The 18,043-nt window shown below is 36.4% G+C and overlaps 2 protein-coding genes across 2 annotated transcripts in view; one reads left to right on the forward strand and one right to left on the reverse strand.

Moving 5' to 3' along the window:
• Window positions 1–4,534: 4,534 nt before the first annotated feature.
• On the reverse strand, window positions 4,535–7,450 carry LOC119068979 (activating molecule in BECN1-regulated autophagy protein 1-like). Its single transcript, XM_037172850.1, has 10 exons — window positions 7,134–7,450; window positions 6,604–6,665; window positions 6,360–6,540; window positions 6,118–6,293; window positions 5,725–6,028; window positions 5,475–5,656; window positions 5,309–5,407; window positions 5,143–5,225; window positions 4,952–5,068; window positions 4,535–4,872 (listed from the first exon to the last, which is right to left on the reverse strand). The coding sequence occupies exons 1-10, from the start codon at window positions 7,269–7,271 to the stop codon at window positions 4,565–4,567; spliced, it is 1,650 nt and encodes a 549-aa protein (XP_037028745.1). The 5' UTR covers window positions 7,272–7,450; the 3' UTR covers window positions 4,535–4,564.
• Window positions 7,451–17,498: 10,048 nt separating this feature from the next.
• LOC119068971 overlaps window positions 17,499–18,043 on the forward strand; it is a 115,487-nt gene continuing 114,942 nt past the window's right edge. The window contains exon 1 of the mRNA XM_037172836.1: window positions 17,499–17,572. The gene's annotated coding sequence lies outside the window, so the exon portion shown is untranslated. The remainder of the gene's footprint in view (window positions 17,573–18,043) is intronic.

The following is an 18,043-nucleotide window of genomic DNA, read 5'->3' on the forward strand; positions in this document are numbered from 1 at the left end:
ACCCGAATATGCCCATCTTCGAACTTAGCCTCACTATTTTGACTATCTTTCAAGGAATTTTTTTTTTTTTTAAATCGGATTTGATTTACTCAAGATATCGACGTGACGGACAGACGGACAGACGGCCCAAATTTTTATTGCGGATTCGTCATCTATGAACATAGGCAAACACTTTGCCCTCACCGTCTGCTTCGAATTCCATCAATTACACACGGCATCGTAATCCTATAAGCCCCTTCGTACTTCGTACGGGGCTAAAAATTTTCGCCTTCGACGAAGTTACGCTATTATTAAAAATTCATTCACTTTTTATAATATTGTGTTGGGGCATTGCCCGAAACAAAGAAGAAGAAAACCGCCAAAAAGTTAATTTAAATGCGATTGTTTATCGTTTGTCTGTAGTCTTATGAGAGTCACAAACAAAATCTGTTAATCCAAACTTGACGGAATCTGTTGAGTAACCTAAGGCGGAACCGTCAGCCAGAGTTCGAATAATAATGAAAAGTACAAAACATAAACAGAATCAATTCGGTTGAAGTCTGTTGAAAATGTTCTCTTTCTTAGTGTACCGCTGATCAAACTCGAAACCCTTCATCTTGTGTCAAAAGCCACGGTAAGTGGAATTCTACAGTGGAATTCAGCAGGCACTAAGTCTTAAACAAGTATGTAGTGGTTCCTTAAATTCAAAACAAGTTAGTCCGGTCAAAAAATGTTTTTAGTACTACGAAAGTAAGGCCTACATTTTTCAAAACTGATTGTGCTGTACAAGGAGAATAACAAAACTTTCTTAATTCTTCATTACCAGTCTTTCCTGTTTTAAATTTGATCTCCTTGAAGCCACAACACTTAACAAAGTTTGTCACTACCGCTGCCGTTTTAGGAAATGCAGGGCTCGTACTGAAATTCGATTCGTCCTTATAAGGAAATAAGGACAATTTAAATGCAAAAATGAGGACATTCCAAGGACAATTTTGAACTGAAAATAAGAGCAATTTCGCTTGAAAGAAGTATTTTATTTGCTGACCGTTAGTAGGGCTCACTAGTTGAGCAAAATACATTTTTTGGTACATTTTGGTATAAAAGCGTGAATTTTCTACCATTGATAAATATACATTTGGGGAATCAAAAAGAATTAGGAGACTTTGAAAAAGTGACCTCTAGCGCCATCTACATCCGGTTGAAGTTTTCGATGCAGAGGTAACTTTGATGAATTTCAATGTAGCGGGAATCGAAGCTACGCAGGTGATATTGGTCTCAAACGAAAGCTAAGGGTTCAAAGTTTTTTTTAGTGCAAAAAAATTTCACGAATTTTCCGATTTTCCCGTAGTTTTTCCGAATTTTCTTAAAAATGATATTTTAAAACTGAGGTGAAACTTAAGTAATTTTTAAAATTGATTCAAAAAAGTTTTTTTTCTTCGCTATTATCGTTGCACGTTCAGTTTCCAAACTTTTAACGATGAAAAAGTTTTTGGATGTTCCGCAGCAGTGGTAACTAGTTTCAGTTTTCATCGAAAATTTGATCCCTTTTGCATGGCGAATTTTTTTCGGCGAATTTTTTTTTCGTAAATTTAATGAGACTAGTACTGGGAATGCTAGGCATGATCTAAAAACAAAATAAAACCAGTTTTTCGATTTTTAAAAAAATGTTAAGTTTCCGAAATCTGCTAAAATCTGTAAATTTTCCTCCTTCGGTGAACTTTGACAGACTCTAAAAAATCCATAAACGTTTCAAACAGCACAAGATTACTTATAATGCTATGCTGGGACCCTCAGCTTTTTCAAAGTCTCCTAATCGTTTTGGAATCCCCAAATGCATATTTATCAATCGTAAAAAATTCACGTTTTTATACCAAAATGCACCAAAATGCAGCTAGTGAGCGCTACCTATTATGGTGTTTGCGTTTAGCTTGATTTTTTCTTTACAATTTTTTGTTTCAGTTATAGGGTGCCTAAATTTTTTTTTAAATCACATTTTGATTTTTCCATACAGATGTTGCGTTGGAAAATTAAAGAAAATAAAATTATTTAGAGCTACTCATACTTTTATCTATTTTTTGATTCTGTTCTGTGAACAAAAAAAAATCATAAAAATTCAAACAGAAAATAAGGACAATTAGTACAGTAAGGACATAATAAGGACAATTCTCGAAAAGTAGGAAAAATAAGGAAATAAGGACAAGAACGACCCCTGGAAATGTTAATCAAGACCTTGGCCAAAGAGAGCATCGATAAAAATAAAACGTTAGAGTACAAAAATGTTGCCGATTACGTTCAATCCGACAACAAATTGGAGTTCCCGCATTCGATTTTGCCGAGGAAAATTACCGGAAAGGCGATCATGAAATTGTTAAACGATACCGACGACTCTGATAAATTTGATAATTCTGATAAATCGGACAGCAGTTCATCGAGTTCCAGCGCAAACGACGAATTGTCCAGTTCAGATAGTGGTGATAGTGCAGCGGTGGATAGTCAAAAGGAAGAACCAGAAAAGACCGAAAATAAGAAGTGAAAAGGCTTGTGCTAGATCAATAAATAAAGGCACATGCTATTCGCAGTAAACTGGCAATAGTCAATATTGATACTATTCGCAGTTGACCGCCAATAGTCAATATTGATACTGTTTTTAGAATTTGTGATTCAAGTTTTGTAAAGGGGCGCAAGAGTCTGTACGATCGCAGTTTGTAATAGGCAGCAAAAATCTGTAATGTCACAGATTGTCAACAGTGTGTAATGTTACAGTTTGTAAAAGGGATCAACACTCTGTAATAATACAGTTCGTAAAAGGGAGTGACAGTATGTACTGTCACAGTTTGTAAAAGGGATCAACAGTGTGCAATGTTACAGTTTGTAAATAGGAGTAACACTCTGTTATGTCAAAGTTTGTAAAAGGTATCTGCACTTTGTAATGTTACAGTTTGTAAAAGGTAGCGACAGTCTGTAATGTTACAGTTTATAAAAGGGAGTATCACTCTGTAATGTTACAGTTTGTAAATAGGAGTAACACTATGTTATGTCAAAGTTTGTAAAAGGTATCTGCACTGTAATTTTACAGTTTGTAAAAGGGATATACACTCTGTAATGCTATCGTTTGTTATAGGGAACAACACTTTGTAATGTCACAGCTTGCGAAAGAGGTCAACACTCTGTAATGTTTCAGTTTGTAAAATGGATCAACAGTGTGTAATTTCACAGTTTGTAAAAGGGATATACACTCTGTAATGCTATCGTTTGTTATAGGGAACAACGCTCTGTTATGTCATAGTTTGTAAAAGGGATCAACACTCTGTGTTACAGTTTATAAAGTGGAGCGACAGTCTCTAATGTTACAGTTTGCAAAAGAGAGCGACAATCTGTAATGTTACCGTTTGTTATAGGAAGCAGCACTTTGTAATGTCACAGTTTGTCAAAGGGTTCAACAATCCGTAATGATTTAGTTGGTAAAAAGGATGATCAATCCCTAGTTTTACAGTTCGTACATGTGACCAACAGTCTCCAAAGATTATACAATGGATAATGAGTTTCTTTCGTTGCATTTTGCAATATATTTTTTGACTGAACGAATTTTCTTTGTTTTAATATAAGTAACAAACCAAAAATCTTCCCAACTTGCTCTACTTTTATTTTAGAAGATATTTTTAGTTATTTACAATTTTTCAAATAAGTAACTGCGAATAGCATTAATATTGACTATTGGCAGTTGACTGCGAATAGCATCAATATTGGCTATTGGCAGTTGACTGCGAATAGCATCAATATTGACTATTCGCAGTTAACTGCAAATAGCAATAATACTACATAATACTACATACTAGTAATACTAGTAATTTGGTACACGGTGCTAAAATAACTCATTTTTCAACTTCGTAAAAAATTAACTCGCACACGATTTTTCGATACCAAAATTTTGTAAAAGGAGTCATTAAGTCGATGACATGGCTAAAAAGCATTTGCAGCAATAAACTTGCGTGTGCGAGTTCACCTTTTATGTAGTTTAAAAGTGCGTTCTTTTGGCACCGTGTGCCAGATTCACCGATACCCCCTCCAGTACAAGTTTTTATACTTTTAGGAAGTAGGGAGTCTTTGCCTTCCAACGGAACCCTCAACCGTCAGGTTCTCGGATGCGCGCAGGCGTCACTCGTCAGAGAAACATTTTTGTCAATACAGTCACTGAAGCCAGTACAACCAACGGTTCGACGTATTTGATATCTTGTGTGATCGGCCTAGTCTAGCACTACAATCCCCTAAAATTTGAACGAAGTCGACCCCTTATTACCCGAGATAATCAGGGGGGATAAAAATTTCCACCTGAAACCCACCGACATTTCCAAGAATTATTCTCTAAGAAGTGTACAGTTTCCGCGCGCGAAAATTATAACATTTTTACGTTGTTAAGTCACTTAGACTTCACAATTTTCTAAATCAAATCGTTCGTCTGCGACAGGCTCTTGTCAGTTGAGGACAGCTTCAGGGCTCAGTCTTCTCCAATGGTGGAAACTCCATCGATCATCCAGAAAGAAAAAAAAAGCAGAAGAAAATTTCTACCGTAAAATTGTTTATTCCATCAAAAGTGTCTGATAAAACGCAAATAAAAGGAATTGTAACCGATAATAATGCCGTCACCCGGTCGACTCATCCACTTCAAATAGCTGATCGAATCGCTGCTGTCCGTATCATACAACTCGAATTTTGTCATTTCCTTTTGCTTTTGACTGATTTGTAAAAAATATCCATAGACACGATCCGATCGAACGCCGACCAGTATGTATTCCATTGACGGTGACATCGACACCGACATAATGGCGGCCAATTTGTTGATTTTGTGCGTGTACACCGCTTCGCCCAGACTGGCTTTATCCAGGCTGAAGGCAGCTGTAAAGAAAATGGATTTTTGATTTCAATATTCGTTTGAAAGGCGAGAAGGACGGACGGATATGGATTGTAAACGAACCAATTAAATAACATCCGCTAGCCAGTTCACGGAATGAAACGATAATTTTGCCATCCCGTGATATGTCCACCGTTGAATCGTTGTGCAGCGAACAGTAGGTGATTGCATTTCGCCAACCTGAAATTCAAATTCGCAGAGATTTGAGATTGAAATTTGTAACAGAGAAAGCGGTTTATTTCTGCAGGTCTTACTTTGCTTCAAGTCCGGATAATTTGTCAGGTCAAAGTCCCACACTTGAAGCTTACACTGATACCGCGAGAAGGCCGAAAAAAGTCTGAAAATTTCGACAAAAAAATATTTTCGATTTAGTTAACTCGATCACTTCGGATGAAGCAGCGTCAAACGGTTGATATTTACCTTCCCTGATCGAAATACTGAAGATCGTGCTGGTATAGTATCACAATGTCATTAATTTTCCTAAAAACGTCTTCTAGAATGTCTAGGTCAATATCACTTCTGCAAAGGAAAATGGGAAAATTTTACATTTTCTCTCTATAAGAGAGTACGCGGGCCCAACACATACCTGTTTTTAAGCAACACAGTTTCGCTGTAATATCTACTGCTAATGCTACGTAATGCTGATAGTTCAGCGTCAATATCGGTTGTATTGAGAGATCGTATTAACCCATCATAATTGTCGATACTTTGTTCGATTGCGATGAGTTTCCGTTTGAAAATCAATAGCGATGCCCGAAAGTCCTGCAGCTGTATAGAAAAAAGCAAAAAATTGCTTTGCCATATTTCAATGAGTGACACTCCTAGTCTCCACTTACGTAATTGATGCGAGATTCGCCTTTCTGTTTCAGCTGAATGACTTTACGCAATTCCACGAGATTCGCAAACCGGACAATTTTCGTAAAAATTTCGTTCCAGCACTGGCCAATGTTTACGGAATCCACGAACTCGATATTGTCCAAAATCAAATTGAAAACATTGAACAGTTCAATCAGGAAGTACGTTGCTGATTGTGCAGTATTGTCGTTAATCAGATGATCCATATTGTAGTCCACTTTGTCTCCGTTCTCATGCAATATTCCCGTTATTAGCATTTTATTCACCGGATTAAATTTGGCGTACCTGCGAGACAAAGTAAGGCAAGGCCATGAAAGCTAACTGAAACGATCCTAAGCCTCGAATTCGACAAACAATGCCGACCAAATTCTTACTTGATTTTGAGCTTCTTATCCGCATTCAATGACTGCTTTACATCCTGTTCCCAGAACCATAAGAAAATCTTGTGATGTATAGCATAGCAAACCATATCGTAGGTGGGATGAAACGAGATCGACGTAATCGTTCCGATCGGCAAAAATGTGTTATTGTTGTGACTCCTGTGCAATTTCTGGACGAGGAAGTAAATGGAAATCAAAAAAAATCTTTTCAAATTAAAACACCCAATGAAACTCACAAAATTCTTATAAATCGACACGTTTCCATCCAAACTGCCCGTAGCTATTAAGCTCGAATCATAGGGATGTATTGCAACCGTCCAAATTGTGCGCTTGTTTCGTTTGATTTCCCTGACTTTTTCCATGTTGGCTGTATCAATGACACTGACACAACGATTCGTATGAGATGTTATAGCCAAGCTGTAAAGATTTCATTAGAGAACAAACAGCTCGAATTTAGACCAATTCAGCCTTGTCACTTACCCATTCACAGAACTATCAATCACGTAGCTTGATCGCTCATTTGCTGTTATGTTTCGAACATTCTGCGGAATAAGAAAGCGGAAAAATAAGAAAACTTTACTCAAACGCCCAAGTGGAACAAAAATTGAAACACCAAATGGATTTGAAAATTACGCAAATCCCCTTTTTAGTATACGATCATTCCTTGATAGGTCAAACCGGGAAACTTGATAAAATAGTTAAATTTAAATTATCATTTTGGCGCTCAATTGCTGACACTCATCCGAACAAATTAAATTTTTGAACAAACAAAACAACGGTCATTCCGGAGGTAAATTGAGCGTCTGTCGTGTGTCAATTGTCGATAGTTGATGGTCAAAAACAATACTAACTTTCCCGCAAAACTGTCTCCCACAATTCGATTCGTATCATTAATGCTATGGAATTAAGTATTCTGGATCTGTTGATTGTAATTTAACATCCACTTAGCTTTGTGTCGCGTCCGAATTGTTTTATGATCAAATCGGAAAAATTAATTGCTAGACACACACCTTGATATGTTGATTTCGTACAATTTGTCTATCAGCGAGAAAGGATGCCTTATTCTTCAGGTCGTCAAAATCTCTTTTGGTGAAAATTCCCATTTGGCGCTTAACGAACAAATCACAAATCGACGTTTTCTTATGCATTTTTGTATCGAACGAATTCTAATTGTAATTTCAGTCTATTTAATGTATTCCGTCAACGGTCAATTTAATAAAAATTTATTGATAAAATTCAATTCAAAATGAAATTAAAAAACATTATTTTTGAGCGCGACGATAAACTACCGCGTACAGTTTTTTTTTGGTCATATTTTTATGACAGAATGACAGTTGTTTTGACATTTTATGTTATTGCCGCGTAACTGCGGTACAAGAATCATTGGAGTAGAAGCATAAAAACATTCAAAATATTTCCGCGTTGGGAACGAGTTTTAAATTCGTCAGAAAATGACCGATTGTTGTTGTTGTTGTTGTTCCAATAAGTTATGGCGTGGTTCAGTTGAACCATGTTCAGCCAGTTCTTTCCTGTTAATTTCTCACATTAGAAATCAAGCCCCGCTTCTTGATAAAACTTTACAATCGCGCGATATCGAACCAAATCAACTGACTCCAATAGTTCTGTCAACGTAGTACATCGTTCTAACACCGGAAATTCTCTTCTCACCATCCGATATTTTGTGCATTTCAATATGATATGTTCCAGGTCTTCTTTCAGGTTGCATTCTTCACACAACTCTGACTCGCGTAGTTTGAATAGTTTCTTTTTGCTACCACATAGGCCGTGTCCCGTTCTCAATCTCGTCAGGATTTTTATATCTTTGCCGCTCAAATTGCTATTCTTGAACCAGGGTTTTAGGCTGACTTTTTTCTGGATCTCGTAGTGCACTTTACCTTTCTTGCCATTCAAACATCATGTTCCTTTTCACTTCGTATCTCGCGTCTCCGAAGGTGTTTTTAAAATGTGACGTTTCTTCCAATTGACTCCCCCGGTTGGCGTAATCATCGGCTAATTCATTTCCCCAAATTCCTACGTGGCTCGGGATCCATTGAATGTTGTAATCCGTTGATTTGCTGTCTTCAATTACTTTCCTAATGAGGTGTACGAGGTAGTTGTCCTCCAATCCGTTTGCTATCCACTTGCAGCCGTTTAGAGAATCCGTGAAGATAACTACTTTTTCTAAATTTTTTCCATCCGAATGTAACAATGCTTTTAGCATCGCTGCTAATTCTGCGCTAGAGATCTAAAATTTCTCAGATAGTCGTTCACATTCTCCAAATCCCCGGCCGTCTGACAGTCCGATTCCGACCCTGCCATTCTTACTTTTTGACGCGCCTGTGTACCATTTGTGGGGTCTCCCATACGCCTCAGCTATCTTTGTTTCTGCTAAATGTTTCCATTGTTTGTCTTTCAGATCCTTTTTTAGCAGATTCCATCAGGTTCCAGCGTTTTCGAGATCGTTAAATTTTCCGGAAAGTTCCGAATGTCTACGTGACAGATCATTCCCACTAAATTCGAATTCCTGACACAGGTGGCTTCTAGATAGGTGAGTCCGTGGTCATCAAAATTGTTCTGGATTCTTTCTAGTCTTTTCGTCATCGGCAGCTTCTTTTCCAAAACTTTAAGCATTTCCTTTTCAGCTAGAAATTTTCTTCTGATTTCTAACGGTATAAATGACCGATTTGTAAGACGTTTTTATACATTATACAGTCAGCCGCGAAATGAAATTTCGACCTAACAAAATTTACTTTCTGTCGGTTTTTTCGTCAAAATTAGTCAGGAAACACTCAATATTTTTATAATTTAAATCCATTTAATCCAATGTATTTTTTGGATTAAATGTATTAAATTTGAAGAAATGCGTGACCCCTCGCTTCATATAAAAAAAACTCACCTTTCAATGGTTTTTATTGATAGATGATTTTGTTTGCGACTACTTTCGCGTTATTAGATATAGGTGTAGACCTTACCAAGCAGGGAAAACAAGTTTATGAAATTTGGCTCCTCGGCCGTACAGTGAAGGTGGTGCTTTTTTGCCAATATCTAAAGTAAACTTTGACAGAATTTCATGATTTTTAGCCCCGTACGAAGTACGAAGGGGCTTATAGGATTACGATGCCGTGTGTAATTGATGGAATTCGAAGCAGACGGTAAGGGCAAAGTGTTTGCCTATGTTCATAGATGACGAATCCGCAATAAAAATTTGGTCCGTCTGTCCGTCTGTTCGTCACGTCGATATCTTGAGTAAATCAAATCCGATTTCAAAAATTTTTTTTTCCCTGAAAGATAGTCAAAATAGTGAGGCTAAGTTCGAAGATGGGCATATTCGGGTCGGCCCTTCGTGAGTTAGGGTCACCTAAGTGATTTAAGGTCTTTTGGTGATATTTATGGCAAAATAAACGATGTAAATGTAAATGACACGGCAAATGATAGGTATTGTCAATACCAATCCAGGAAAAAAAAAGTTTTTTAAAATCGGGTGAGTGGACCGTGAGTTAGGGCCTTAGAAGTGAAAAGCTACTAGGGCCCTATGTGTATTTTACATATAACTCGAGCAAATTTCATCCGTTTTTCGTAATTTTTGTTTCATTTGGAAGGTAATCAAAGGCCGAATAGAATGTTGTTGAAAAAAATTAAATTTGGGTCCTCGGACTAAGGCCGCTACTAGGGCCCTATGTGTATTTTACATACAACTCGAGTAAATTTCATTCGTTTTTCGTAATTTTTGTGTCATTTGGAAGGTAATCGAACGCCGAATAGAAAGTTGTTGAAAAAAAAATTAAATTTGGGTCCTTGGACTAAGGCCACTACTAGGGCCCTATGTGTATTTTACATAGAACTCGAGTAAATTTCATTCGTTTTTCGTAATTTTTGTGTCATTTGGAAGGTAATCGAACGCCGAATAGAAAGTTGTTGAAAAAAAATTAAATTTGGGTCCTTGGACTAAGGCCACTATTAGGGCCCTATGTGTATTTTACATTGAACTCGAGTAAATTTCATTCGTTTTTCGTAATTTTTGTGTCATTTGGAAGGTAATCAAAGGCCGAATAGAATGTTGTTGAAAAAAAATTAAATTTGGGTCCTCGGACTAAGGCCGCTACTAGGGCCCTATGTGTATTTTACATACAACTCGAGTAAATTTCATCCGTTTTTCGTAATTTTTGTTTCATTTGAAAGATAATCGAACACCGAATAGAATGTTGTTGAAAAAAAAAATTAAATTTGGGTCCTTGGACTAAGGCCGTTACTAGGGCCCTATGTGTATTTTACATATAACTCGAGCAAATTTCATCCGTTTTTCGTAATTTTTGTTTCATTTGGAAGGTAATCAAAGGCCGAATAGAATGTTGTTGAAAAAAAATTAAATTTGGGTCCTCGGACTAAGGCCGCTACTAGGGCCCTATGTGTATTTTACATATAACTCGAGCAAATTTCATACGTTTTTCGTATTTTTTGTTTCATTTGGAAGGTAATCAAAGGCCGAATAGAATGTAGTTGAAAAAAAAATAAATTTGGATCCTCGGACTGAGGCCGATACTAGGCCTATGTGTATTTATACTCAATAAATTAAAATTTTAGGGCTATTTGAAAGTTTTGTTTTATTTGAAAGGAACGTCGTACGGGGCTTCGTAATTGCGCTATGCGCAATTTCTAAGATGTACACATTACATAATAATTTTACTTTAACTACTTTAACCGGCGCATAGGCTTACGGTCAAAGTAGGGTGACAGACGCACTAGGGTCACGTACGCAATAGATATACGGGTTTGTACGGGGCTCAGTCGCAGCAAACGCTCCGACTGTTCTGATGGCTCGTTTTTTAAACAGTGTTAACGGTGTAAAGCGTTAGTACTATTTTTGATCTCCTAACAAAATGGCTCCTGGCACTTGTCACGAAGAAGTCGAGGCTTACCGAGACTGATAGTGACAAGTATGTACTCTATTTTATCACATAAGCGAAAACGAGACAACAACATAGACCGGAAGTGTAATTTTTGAATTAGACTTCTAGTTAAGTAATTTTGACATCCGAACATATGTGATAATAGTAGATTATTCACCTCTGTCCACATGTTCATTTAGACACTTGGGGAGTTATTGCATGAGCCGAAGGCGAATGGTATAACCCCAAGAGTCTAAATAAACATTTGGACAGAGGTGAATACGCTATTTTATCTACCGACGGCGAAATAATAGCACTTTTTCACTGCTATTATTTCACCTAGGTAGATAAATGATTTTTATCGCATAAGGTTCTGATTCCTGATATAAAGCTGTGTATATGAGACACGTACTAAGGCTCGCGCAAGCGCTCGTATACGTCTCTTATATACAGCGTCATAGCAGTAATGTACTATTGTTCTCGTGCCTGTTCTTGGAATGCGTTGATTTTTTCTAAAATGGGTCTGTTGTTTTTGCTGCTAAAACAAAATATAAATCGGTAAAGTTTTTATTTGTCTTGATTTGAGCTGTTCCTAAACCTTTATTACTAATAATCGTTAAGAGAGATTACATTTTTATTTCGTTTAAATATACTTGCTTTTGTGACCGTCTTCATGAGCCCTTGTTTCATTCATTGAATAATAATCAACACAAGTGATTGTAAGAAGACAATTTGTCATTGAAGCTTGAGAAACTTGCAGCCGATGAACGGATAACAAAACAAATCCCACCGAACGGCCATCCAATGTCCCGACAATCTGCATCCTCACACACTCGAATGCAATTGTCACCGTCATCGAAACGAATCGACGAAATTTGATCGTTCAATTCGTTCGGAACATTTGTGCAACGATCTGTCCATCCTAGTGGTGCTTGGAATGCAAAATCTGAGGACGAAAAAATGAAGTGTGTCACTCATATCAGCAACTCTGTTCAATTGATTACTGCCATAGCACTGCAACTAGTAGCAGGGCTGTGTTACTGCACAATTTTTGCAGTAAGATCTTACTTTGAAAATCTTTGTCTCTGTAGAACAGCATTGCAGAAGTCGACTCAACATTGTTTGCAATAACAACGATGAAGCAAATGAATCCAATGCGAATCCATGTTAAGTTTCCTTTGCTGGCCATCTTAGAGACAGTTCAGAAATATGTCTAATCAAAGTTTTATTGTTAAATTTCGGTCGACACTCAATGAAAGTCAAGGTACCAGTGACGTTGAAAACTTAAACATTTCAGTTTTTTTACAAACCATATTAACAAGTTCATTGTAATTAGCTAATTACGCCAATGTTAATTGTTACAAATATTGCATTTAAGACGAAATCAATTTCGGAGAAATGTGTACGGACGTATGAATAATGAATTCAAAACGAAACTAGTAACACTAGTCCAAAGCAACTTGAAAGAAAAAAGTGTGACGCAAGTCCTTCACATCACGCATAAAAATTTCTGATTAAAAATTTTAGTCCGTTTGGGATTACCTTCGATTTGTTAAAGACGGTTAGGCATTTAATAACGTATTTTAATTCTTAACAATTTTTTTTTGTTTTCTGTAACAACGATTCAAAATAAATTCTGTTGAAATATTAAGAACGCAATGGCTCAGTGTGAAGATTCTCGTCGGGTGTGCAGTAGGTCTCGGGTACAAATCTCGTCAGTTACCACTTTGAAGAATAATTTGTTTAAAAGAAAACACCATTTAAATCACACCAAATATTTTTATTGGCAACGTTTCGGTCTATATACGACCATTATCAAGCCTTTGACTCCTTTAAACTAAAATTTAAATGGTGTTTTCTTTTAAACAAATTATTCTTCAAAGTAGTTTAATTAATCGCACCGGTGTTCGAAAAAACCTTCAGAAATATCTGTCGTAAAAAGTCGTCAGTTACATAACATTTCTCATTTCAGCTAAATACAAAAAATGCCGCCCTAGACGCAGTAGATGTCGACACATCTAAGAAAGTTTACCTAAGGGGTTGTACTCTTCATACAATTTCGTGTACGCAGGTAAAGTTGTCTAGATACATTCTTCGATTGTTATTATTTGTAAATTACCCTGTTTCAGTAAGAACCCTTAGGCTACGTAAAATTTTCACAAAACTCAACGAGTTTGCCAATTTTTAGAAGTCATAACGGGCCATTGCCATTTTTTAGAGTTGGTATTTGTTTCAAATTTGAAACGCTTAAGGTCATACCATTGATATGACCTGCGTCATGCTTTTAGTATTTTGAGGGATTTTTGTTCAACTGATCAAGTATTCGAATTAGTCTTGGAATCATCGAAATGCCGGTTAATAATTTTTAAATTAATTTTAAATTGTCTGTTGTAAAATACCAATGAAAAAATCTTATGTTGATACTGTTAAGGTCATTGCGATGCATTTAAGTAGATAATTAGCCGTTTCTGAGAACTGCTAGACTCTAGATCGACCGATGATGCTCCAGGCGTTCTAACCTACATTTGGAAGGGGGACAAATTTCAAGACGTTTAGTAAAATGATTGTCACCCTGGAATATGTGGTTCCACAACTGTAGTGCTAAAAACTCTAAGAAAACAACATTTCTAATGTGTGATATCTCCGCTACGAAGTGGCCGTCAAAGTTTCGGAATGGAGATATTGGTAGAGGGAAACATGCCCTCTCGAACACTGGAAAAAGTGTCTTTGCAAGTAGTCCCAAATGCACAATTTTTGAAATCGTCTTTTTGGCTACTCTGTCCTAAATTGGAAGAAAAACAATAGTTTTTTTTTCAAAAATTATTTCTGGCCGATTTTGTAGGAGATTGTTTTTTTATAAAATTTTGAGCAAAAATTCATAAAAAAACAATCTGCAATTTTCTGGCGCCATGTCACACAAAAACTTTTGAATCAATTTTTTTACATCGCTCCACTGTGTTGTTACATAATCGAATTTAAGAGACCTGTCACAAGTGAATTCTGAATTATGTGCTACTCCAAAGCACAGTGCGTTGGCTACTCTAAACGGGTAGGGATGAATAGCCTGCATTCATACAAAACGAACCGAACCCGCATCGGATGACCAATATAATACATGACAAATATTGGATTTGGATCATTTTGACCATTTCGACCGAGATTTTTATCCAAATTAATTTCGTAGATTGTTTTTTCTGAAAATTATTTGTGGCTGATTTTGCGGGAGATTGTTTTTTATAACATAAATTTTTTTTTTGAAGTAAATATCTTGTTTTTCCTTCAAATAGGTTTCTTCAATACTCTCTCTAGCATCCAAACTCTCTCAAAAAATCGACTTAGGGGGGAAAATAAGTTTGAGAAACGCTGATTTTTAATATGGCTTAAACACAACAACAACAACACGAGCGGACAAAGTAGCAGTGATTCATAAACGTATCTACCACCTTAATAATTGTAGTTTGGTTGCTAGGGAGGGTATTGGTTTCTTCCATCGTACGGTAAAAACGAATTTTGACAACTTAAACAATTTTGTTCGTTAAAAATTCAAAGTGAGGTTGTGTTGGCTTCTCTGTGGATGACGATTGACATTTTAAACGGCCTTGGAAGAGACCCATTAGGGCAGTACTGTCGATAAACTTAGTGCCTTACAGCCTACCAGTGTACGGTCGTCTTTATCTCCAATTTATTGGTTGTATAACGGTTAATTGCCGAATAAGTTTTTGACAAAAATTGTCGATTCACTTATTCGTTTCATAACGGTAGTACAACTAATTCGTTAAAAATTTAATGATAACGAATTAGTTGTGAAACGGTTATATAACGAATAAGTTATTGTGAACATAGCGTATTCATTACATAACCGTTGGACAACGAAAAAGTTTGCAACGAATTAGTCAATTTTCCAACCGCGGTTATCAAATGCTACTTGGGTTACGATCACTTGAACGAAACAAAAAATTGAATACTTTGGCTTTTGCTGACGTGTGCTGATCAAATCCATTTCTTGTCGAGGTACGGACAACGTTTTGTGCATCGGACAACTGAAATAGACAAAACACATCAATTTACTTGAAAACAGACACAACTTCACATTCACCATATTAAAAATCAATCGTATAGTCATGGAAAAATTCATGTAATTCGGTAATTCCTTTCCCGCACCATAAATCGTAAAGAAATGAAGTTTTTTTCATGCCTTGGCATAAATTACGGAATTTTTCTCGTAACTTAGGCCCTCAGCATGAAAAGTTGTATACGCATCTGTTGTGGACGGTTTATTTTAGGCACTTTCGCTTGTCGCCCTCACTTCGTTCGGGCTAAAATCCTCGAAATTGCCTAAAATATACCGTCCACAACAGATACGTAAATAAATAACTATTCCTGCACCATATATAGTTCGGGAAAAACTGACATTTCTTAATGAAAAATCATGGGAAAATATGTCGTATTTCAGTTGTCGTATGCACAAAAGTTTTTCGTCATTTCCTGTCATGGTACGAAAAATACTATTTATCTAAAAAAAAGAATGATGTGCGATGTGAAATCATTTTAAACAAAACTGCAGTCAATTGGACGGTTTAAATTGAAATTGAAAAATCTCTTCTCAAAAGTATAAGTAAAAAGTAAAGATTCTAACAAGATGATTACAAATGTAGGACAACATAAGGACCCTGACCATGATGTGTGGTATTGTGACAATTTTTAACTTTGTACGTCGTTTTCTTGAAATCGTTTGACATCCAGGAGTAATGGTTAACTTTATTATGAAGATTGAACATTTGGCTTCGCAATTAATCAAAAATTAATCGATATTTAAAGAATTTCTTTAACTAAGTTTAATTTTTTAATTGGATCGAGATTTGCGTTATGGTGTCCGTGATTTGTGGTATTTTATATGAAATTCAATAGAGACCGATATTTGGAGGTTACAAATTATACCGCAAATTATATTTAATGTCTGTTAGAAATGCATTCATTTGAATAAAGACAACCAAAAAAAAAGTGAAATCGTAGACAGAGAGGCATTACAAACTTTAACAAAACAGGTTCCATCATTTCCTCACTGTGAAACGTTAGAGTGTTTAAGAAGGGCACTTTTTGAATTTATGTGTTCTTCTAAATCAGACTATCGATGGCGACCTGCAACGATACAAAGTTAACGGAGAGAGATTTTGGCTCAGTTAAATCTAACTTTCCTTGAAGATAATGTCAAAATGACAGGTGATTCAAATTCAATTTCCTCTTAAATACACTTCTCCCGTCATAATGCTTGATTTCCACTCAACAAAAAAACACTCCGTAAGAGAGAAAACTGTCAAGTAAACAAAGGAAAAATTGAAAAAAATCAATTTTGTCTCTCACACGGAGTACTTTTTCGGTAAGCACAATGCTTGTTTTCCACTTTCCAAAAAAGCACTCCAGTGATAGACAAATCTGATTTTTTTTTCAAAATTTTCTTTCTTTAATTGACAATTTGCTCTCACTCGGCTCTCTCACCAAGGCTGTAAACTCTATGTAAAATCTTCAGAAGTGGTGCGTTCCCGCGTATCTAATGAAATGGCGATCTGCGTGACCTCCACAAAGTTTCAGCCTTGTCTCCCACGGCGTTCTTTCTGTCGAGTGAAAACCATAGAGTTGATTTCCTCTTGAAAAGTTATGTCGTAATAGAGATTAGTGAAGGATTTTTATTGGGAGAGATGAGAGAGACGAATTTAAGTGGAAAGTCTGTACAACATTCATATTTCGAAAATTTTTAAATATTTAAGATCAGTTAAATTTAACTTATTTTCGCCCTCAGAATTGCCTTGTTCTGGCTGCAACTCGAGAAATTGCCTAAAATCTACCGTACACACCAGATGTGTAAATAACTCCGGAGCACTGCCGGATTGAATAAAATTTTGACTCTGTTATTGACGCATTGGCATCCGGCTTTAATCGCTGAGAAACTCAAGGCTGTGACAAGGTTAACGGCACTTATGAGTCTGAGTCATATTATGTTATGACCTGATCACGAAGGCGGTGGCATAACAATTTTTCTGTTTAAATTGACTTTTCGCGCAATATGTAATGAGTGCCGAGTGCGTTTAACAAATTTAATGTCACCCGTCTTCCAGAGTGTCCTAACCGGTTCTTTCAGACTTTTGGAAAAATCTGTCATAATTCTGCCTAAGTCAAGCAAAGTCATTAAACTACTTGTGATTATGATAATAGAGTGTTATGATGAAAGAGAAAGAAATATTTTGACAAGTACCCAAGGCAAGTCATAATAAACTAGTCTTCGGTCCTCTTACTCGCATCGTAAGATGTTGAAAGAGAAGCAAATACTTTGACAAATACCCCAAGGCAAGTTATAATTAACTGATATTCGTTCGTCTCGCTCCGATCAAAACACTCTATCTGCTGTCAACGCTGATTTGCAGCTAAGAACAGTTCTAACATCAAAGTGAACATAATCGTAGCATGTGATGATAAGAGGAAATTATGATGTGACAGTTGACCAGTTGCTTCAGTTGTTTTGTGTGATTTAAATTTCTAAGATTTATTTTCTATCTGTTACTCATGTGAAAAAACATTCAATTTATTTGTGATCTGCTTATATTTTACACATGGTGCTATGAATAATCCCCCAGTCCAAGAGCATCCACTGCGTGTCCGTTAACTTCCAATCTAATATTTTCCATTTCAATATCATCCAGTCCAACATCATCCAGTTCAATTTCATCCAGTCCAACAATATCCACTGTCCATTTTCATCGAGTCCAATAACATCCACGCATTTTGTATAAGGAAAATCTTTTTGTATAAGGAAAATATCCCTGAGATGGCTGGATATTATTGGACTGGATGAAATTGGCGTGGATATAATTGGACTGGATGAAAATGGACAGTGGATATTATTGGACTGGACGATATTGAACTGGACGCTATTAGATGGGAAGTTAATGGACGCTGTGGATGTTATTGGACTGGGGGATAATGCGCGTTACGTCGTTACACATTTTCGTGAACAAAAACGAGCCGTCAGAACAGTCGGA

Source organism: Bradysia coprophila (genome assembly GCF_014529535.1).
Source record: "Bradysia coprophila strain Holo2 chromosome X unlocalized genomic scaffold, BU_Bcop_v1 contig_20, whole genome shotgun sequence".
Taxonomy (NCBI): Eukaryota; Metazoa; Arthropoda; class Insecta; order Diptera; family Sciaridae; genus Bradysia; species Bradysia coprophila.